Source organism: Myotis lucifugus, unplaced genomic scaffold (genome assembly GCF_000147115.1).
Source record: "Myotis lucifugus unplaced genomic scaffold, Myoluc2.0 scaffold_38, whole genome shotgun sequence".
NCBI classification, from domain to species: domain Eukaryota; kingdom Metazoa; phylum Chordata; class Mammalia; order Chiroptera; family Vespertilionidae; genus Myotis; species Myotis lucifugus.
This window is the reverse complement of record NW_005871086.1, coordinates 2,178,283-2,186,037: the sequence shown is the minus strand read 5'-3', so window position 1 is coordinate 2,186,037 and position 7,755 is coordinate 2,178,283. Positions and strand designations below refer to the sequence as shown.

At 36.4% G+C, this 7,755-nt stretch overlaps 1 protein-coding gene across 1 annotated transcript; it reads right to left on the bottom strand.

Annotated features, from left to right (window-relative positions):
- Positions 1–4,191: 4,191 nt before the first annotated feature.
- Positions 4,192–5,130, bottom strand: LOC102427726 (olfactory receptor 4L1-like). The gene has a single exon (XM_006087466.1). It carries the CDS (start codon positions 5,128–5,130, stop codon positions 4,192–4,194), a length of 939 nt encoding a protein of 312 aa, XP_006087528.1.
- Between the last annotated feature and the right edge of the window lie 2,625 nt (positions 5,131–7,755).

Genomic DNA, 7,755 nt, shown 5'->3' with positions numbered 1-7,755 from the left:
TAGAATCTTTCTTTTGACATTTTATCAGTGACAGTGATCTTATTAAATAACTAGAGGCCCAGTGCACAGATTCATGCACCAGTGGGGTCCCTCAGCCTGGCCTGCAGGGATTGGGCCAAAACCAGCTCTCCAACATCCCCCAAGGGGTCCTGGAGTGCTAGAGGGTGCAGGCCAGGCCAAAGGACCCCATCGGTGCACAAATCTGTGCACCAGGCCTCTAGTCTCTCTATATAAAGGCCCAAGTGCGGGTCCCTCAGCCTGGCCTCTGGGGATCAGGCCTAAACCAGCTCTCCAACATCCCCTGAGGTATCCCAGATTGTGAGAGGGCACAGGCCAGGATGAGGGACTTCACTGGTGCATGAATCCATGCACCAGGCCACTAGTATGCATATAAGTCATTGATGTTTAATAAGTTAAAGTAGTGAGATTAAGTTAATGGTAAGTATGCTTAGATCTGCATATTTTTGTTGCAGAAATGCTAGCAAGAGAAAGAATATGTTATGCTCAAAAATACTTTTCAGGAATAATTCTTCCTGAGTAAAAGAACTTCATGCTTTCTTATACACTCTCTAAGGCTGTGCCTTCTCAAAGAACAGAAAAATTACTCTGGTATGATCTTGGTATTCATAATCATTCACTTTTTGAATATGTTATTTCTGTGTTCTGCTATAGCAAAATGAAGACCTTTCTGTTCTAAATTAAAAAATATTGCTAAGGGAAAATTATTTAATTATACAAAAATCCATTTCATTCAGTTTTTATACATTAAAAAGAAAAATGGAATAAATCTGAGTCACATTAAAATTAAAATAACAAACAGCTTTCACAAAAGAAATACAATATACTATCAAGTATACTTTTATTCAAATCTCTGTCCAGTTCAGACAGTAATGCAGTGGAAGATGTGGGAAAGTGGAAGAAAGAAGTAAAGAGATGGCGATAATGGTATTGTAGTTTTTATTCCTATTATAATCTGTGCTGCAAATAAATAACTTTGCACATATGTCATTTTGTTTATGTGAAAGTTTATTTTTTTGTGTTTGTTGTATTTTATATAATTACAAACTTCTCAGGGATCTCACTTCTCATAATTTACCACACCACAATGCTTTAGAATTCATTAAAATTAACGAGATTTAAGTACTAGTCAACAGTAGCCCTCTACTCTCTGCCGAGAAACCTTTTTCATCTTAGGAAATTGCATAACATTAAGAAGAAAGACGTCTGTGTTTTAATGGGTGGAGCTCAGATTGACCCATGCTAGTTTATTAAGCAAGACATCCAGTAATAGTGAAAATATCACAAGAATGGAACTCAAAAGGCAAGATTATAGTTCTGGCCCCACCCATGAGGGTTATTTCTTGGGAAAATGTTACATGCTTCCTCAGATGATTCCCAATCTGAAAAATTGGAAATGTACAGAGGTTGGCAAAAGTAGTTTACAGTTGTGAGTATGTGAAACAGAGTTTATTCTTGTATTATTATTTATTTGTTCTGTTATTTTACATATTAAAAACTGTAAACCTACTTTTGCCCACTCGTGTATTTCTTTTTTTATTCTTTTTACTTTTGTTTTTAATTAAGTTTAGTTTAATTTTTCCCATAATGCCTTATCCTCTACCACCTCCATCCATCCCCACAACCACCACACTGTTGTCTATGTCCATGAAGTTTGAATATTTATTCTTTGGAAGACTTACTGAATAGGTGGGTGAGCAATTTGGCACTGATTATGACAATTAAGGTTCTTGGTTTCAGGGATTTTACATTCTAGTGAAAGGAGCCAGCCAAAGAGCAAAGAAAATGGGCAAAAAATTGCCAGGGAATAAATGACTATAACAGTGATATTTTGGAGAATGAATGGACACAAGAAGGGCATTCTTTTTTATTATTAGAAAAGTGCTCTCTGGGGAGGTGACATTTAAGCTGAGGTCTGAATAACCAAACAAATGTAGCTATGGGGTACCAGACAGAGAGGTATTCCAGGCAAGAGGAAGAGCAAGAACAATGACCATGAGTGAGGAAAGAGCTGGTGCGTTGAGGAACAACAGAAAGGAGACCATGGTGGTGGACAAATGGAGGAAAAGTATAAGGCAATCTCAGAGAGGTAGGCAGATGTTGCACAGGATGTGGCACTTGGTCCTTATTCTAAGTGTGTAATTATAGTGTAATCTGAAGGTCACTCTGCCTACTGTGTGGAAATGGATTGAGCGAGGCAAGGGTAAAAGGAGGACAGTTTGGAGATTTTTCAGCACCACGTTCATGACGTGTTGGGATCTTGCCTGGGAGAGGGTGGGAAAAGGAGGTGGTCGTAGAAGTGGTAAATAGAACTTGATGTGTGATTTAATGATAAAGACATTTAGACTTGCTGATATACATGATGTCTGAAAAGAGGAATCAGGAATAACATAACTCATGATTTTAATGGAGAAGCTATGAATAGTATTGCAATTTAATAACATGGAAATGACTCAGACAAGATGATAGAACAAACCATGCTGTTTTAAATATACATCTAATTTTTATACATCTAATTTTTATAGGAAATATATTTTCATAGTTAAACATTTTTTAAAGTGAAAAAGAATATCTATCATCTATATATCTATCATCTATCTATCATCTATCTATTTACTATCTATCTATTTACTATCTATCTATCTATCTATCTATCTATCTATCTATCTATCTATCTATCTATCTACCTATCTATCTATCTATCATCTAGATATTCAGTGAGAAATCCTCCCATCCTAGTCTCCCATCTATTACTCATGATTCAAGAGAGGAAACTATCAATTTCTTGTGAAGGAGACTTGACTTTGGGTGGTGAACACATGATGCAATATGCAGATGATGAATGATAGATTTGTACACTTGAAACCTGTATAATGTTATTTATCAATGTCACCCCAATAAATTTAATAAAAAATAAAAGTAAAAAATATAGAGTGCCCCTCCAAATGTATACACACACTTTGAATAATTATAAAGGCATTGTTTATGAAAATATATTTTATTTTCAAAATTGAGCTATCACTGCTAAAGTGTTTTGGGAACACCCTGTATATTCAGTGAGAAATCTTCCCATCATAGTCTCCCATCCAATACCCATGCTTTAAGAGAGGAAATTATCAATAGAATGCATAAATTTCAAAACTATGATGATGTAAGTAAATTTTTTAATTATTAACTTCTATTTGTTAAATTGATTGGGGTGACTTTGGTCAACATGAACATAGGCTTCAGGTGTGAGTTTCTATGTTATAAGATCTGTATATTGCACTGTATGTCCACCACCCAGTGTTATAAGTAAATTTTTATGTACATTCTTTCCCCACCATTTGAACATACCTTTAAATCATATTGACAAGAAAAAAGTCTGTGTTCTAAATTAAATTACAGCAGCTGGAGAATGAGAGAGAGAGAGAGAGAGAGAGAGAGAGAGAGAGAGAGAGAGAGAAAGAGAGAGAGAGAGAGAGAGAGAGAGAGAGAGAGAGCAGTTAGCCTGTTAATAGCTGAGGGCCAGCAGACAAAAAACTGCTCACATTCCTGAATGGGTGTTGGAGCTTTGAATCAACATCCAGGAGTCTAGTGGCCCACCCCTAGACCACCACTGCCTCCTGCATTTGCATAAATTTTCAGGACTGTTGCCTCTAACCAATCAAAAGTAATAAATATTCCTTCCTTACAGACGGTGCTGGGGGCCCACCCTCTGAGTGGCTGCTCCTGCTGTGGGAGCACACTGACCACCAGAGGCAGCTCCTGCATTGAGCATCTTCCCCTAGTGGTCAGTGCCCATCATAGCGACTGGTCGTTCCACCATTCGGTTGTTGAGCTTTTATTATATAGAATTGTGACATGAATCTATTTTGCTCAAAAGTTTGACATATTACCTTGTCAAATAAGAAGACTAAAGCTCTAATTAGTCACATTTATTTCTTTATTAGTAAATATACATTGAATGCCTATGTAAAAGTACTCAATGATTTTATGTCGGTTTTGCTCAGGCCTCTATTTATCATGATATGCTATAACTGCATTGTTATCATTAAAATATTTTATTATTAATTTTTTCTCTACTGGTTATGATTTTAACAAAAGAAGAGTGAAACCATGTGTTATGTATAATCTATTCAAGTTCTGTTAGCATAGTATTTGAAAGTAGTGTTAATTTTCTTGTGCTTAAATTTAGAAGTTCTGCATAGAGCTAACAAGTAGGAACCGTAATTTTCTCATGGCCACTTGCATTTTCTGGTTTCTCAGGGTATAAATAATCGGATTCAGGAAGGGTGTGATAACAGTGTAAAATACAGAAAGGATTTTATTGCCTGCAAAACTATTGAATGGCCAGGCGTAGATAAAGATACAAGGTCCAAAGAACAGAGTGACTACAATGACATGTGCAGACAATGTGGACAGAGCCTTGGAGAGCCCTCCAGATGATCGTTGCCACACAGTGACCAGGATGACAGCGTAGGAGACAAGCAGGAGGATGAAACAGATAAGTGAGAGCAGCCCACTGTCAGCAATGACAAATAGTTCCAGGGTATATGTTTGGATACAAGCAAGCTTAATCACAAGGGGAAGGTCACAAAATATACTGTCTACAACATTGGGGCCACAGAAAGGCAAATTCACTATTAATACCATCTGGCTCAAGGTGTGTATAAGCCCAATTATCCACGAAAGTATCACAAACCCCTTCAGCAAGCGATGGCTCATGATTGTCCTGTAGTGCAGGGGTTTACATATGGCTACGTATCTGTCAAAGGCCATGGCTATCAAAAGAGTCATCTCAGCACCCCCAAAGAAGTGCATAAAGAACATCTGGGTCATGCAGCCCCATATGGAGATGGTCTTGTGTTCAGCAAGCAGGTCTGTGATCATCTTGGGTGTGGTGACAGTGGAGAGACACATGTCCAAAAAAGAGAGGTTTCCAAGTAGGAAGTACATGGGAGAATGAAGGGTGGCGCTAAAAGTCACTGTGACTATAATGAGAATGTTTCCCAATGCAGTAGCACTGTAGACCAAGGAGAATGTCACAAAGAACAAAATCTGAAGTTCCCATTGTCCAGAAAATCCTATTAAAATAAACTCAGTCACTACAGATTCATTTTTGAGGTCCATTTACTCAAATCAGAAAAGTCCCAGAAGTTCTTTTCTACAAAAAGAATAAAGAAAAATAAGCCACAGTGAGCACCAATGTTTTTCTATTTCTAGTTAATGAATAATAGTTGGTGATAGGAGATCATCTGAAATATATCAGCACATCACTATTTATAATTAGAGATTAGTTTATGGGTCACATCACTTAGTAACAATATTCTTATAGTTACTAATTAAAGAGCATTTGAAATAGTGAAATTTTGTTTTCTACTGTATTCTATCAAATAATACTCATCAATTGATCATGACTTTGTCACTAATGTGTTCATGTGAAAAAATTAGATAAGTAGATTAATATTTATTTTGCATTTTTATTATAATCTCATATATGTGTCACCCTTTGAGATTACGTTTCCTCAATAAATGATATTAGGATTTGGAGATGAGGGAACTGTATTGTCCTATATCTTTGAAGTAATTTGCAAAGGTTATTCTATCATTCTAAAATAAACAAGTGTACACACACAAAATTAGAAACTAATTTATACATGCAAATAGGTCTCTGAATTCATTAAAAATAATTTTGCTTCTTAGTTTCTGTTGTGTAGTATACTGAGAAACATGGGCTCAGCCTCAGATATTTTTCAGCTTGTTTTCAGTGAGGAGTGTGTGTATTATCTGTAAGTGTACATATGTGGCTTTTTAGGAATAAATAATGAAATAATTTAATCCTAACATATAGATTTTTCCAGGTTGTAATATACCATACTAAATTGTCTTTACTCAACTTTTTAGACATTGTTCATGGGATCTAGAGTGATCAAAATCGATTAGTAGCATTAGGTGATTTTTGTGTGCTAAGATCTGTTTTGTTTCACATACATTAACACATTTGAGCTTCATAACAATCCCAAGTATTATTATTATCCCAATTTTTGCATATTAGGAAACTATGGTATAGAAATATTTAATGACTTACTCATGGGTACACAGCTAACAAGGATCAAAGCTAGTATCAACCCCAGTCAAATATCAGAATCTTGTCTCATACTAATATACCACATTGCCTCCAAAATTAAAGAAATATGTATTTTGGTTGTTATTATATTACTACATATTTATTGAATTCATATGTTCCATGTGAATTCTTTTTTTAAAAAAATATATTTTATTGACTTTTCAGAGAGGAAGGGCGAGGGAAAGAGAGTCAGAAACATCGATGAGAGAGAAACATCGATCAGCTGCCTCCTGCACACTCCCCACTGGGGATGTGCCCGCAACCAAGGTACATGCCCTTGACCGGAATCGAACCCGGGACCCTTGAGTCCGCAGGCCGACGCTCTATTCACTGAGCCAAACTGGTCAGGGCTCCATGTGAATTCCTTAGGAGATATGATTCAATAAGTATATTGGAATCCCTCTATGTTGTAATTAACTGCAGTATTTTTTTCTTATACAGCATAAATCGATGCCCTATTGTCTAGAAAGTTTATAATCTAGAGAGACATAATTATCAAACAAAAATAGCAATAAACCATATAAGAAAGTAATAAATTTAGTACAGGGTGTATGTAACATGTATGAATTTTAAAATAATGGAGACCAATTCCAAGTGACACATCAGATACGGCTTTAGGTTATTATCTTCAAAACCTTTTAAAAGTAAAAACAATTCTCATGGTCAATAAACAAAAAGGACAGGCTTAGAGAATGTGTGAGAATTTATAGGAAGAAAATAATTAAAAGCAGTGAAAAGAAAGAATGGTGTATTTAGAAAAGGGACTGAATTAAGATATAAAGATGCATAGCAAGTGTCTGTTCTCTTTTCTCCAATAACCTGTAATTCTCACCCTATTTTCATTTCTACTCAAGCTCTTGTCAAAAATATCCTATCACCATTCTCCAAACTGAATTCCTTCAATTACTTTCCTTACTTAGATACTTTAAGAAACAGATGATGCCTATACATTAGGGAAAATAAAGATGAAGGTGATGTAGTTCCCATAGGTCAGCCTTCAGGAGTATGCGGAGTGGATGCTGAATGATGGACTGTGGGTCTGGAGGAGCACACAGAGGACCGCCCTCACACCATGCCTTCTCTGAAGGGTTGTGCTACATTATTATCATGTGAGTGAGCAGAAATTTTGCTGTTGAGACTTTTGTGACAGTGATTGCAGCAATTAGAGAATGAAAGTCTTGATAATTATTAGATGGAATGAATAGGCCAGTTATAATTTGGGAATGAATACCTTTGCTACATGGAATTTTATGCCCCATGATACAACAACAGAAAAACTTGGCTCAGTGCCTGCAGCATGGGCCCAAGCACCAAAGGTTGAGGGTTCAATTCCTGGTCAAGGGCACTTACCTGGGTTGCAGGTGGGAACCAGGCCCCAATCTGGGAATGTAGGGGAGGCAACCAAGCAATTTGAATCTCACATCAATGTCTCTCTTTCTTTCTCTCTCTCTCTTCCTCTCTTTACTCCTCCTCTCTCCCTCACTCCCTCTCTTCCACTCTCTTAAAAATCAATGTAAAAATATTCTTGGGTGAGGATTAACAACAACAATTAATACAAATAAGTATAAATTGATTGAGAAATATTTTATTGTGCCCTTTTACTTAGGAGGGAAAGCTGGCATTCCTTT

What these genes read in the sequence shown, in the direction of transcription:
- LOC102427726 (XM_006087466.1), bottom strand. Translation starts at nt 5,130, where the DNA reads ATGGACCTCAAAAATGAATCTGTAGTGACTGAGTTTATTTTAATAGGA.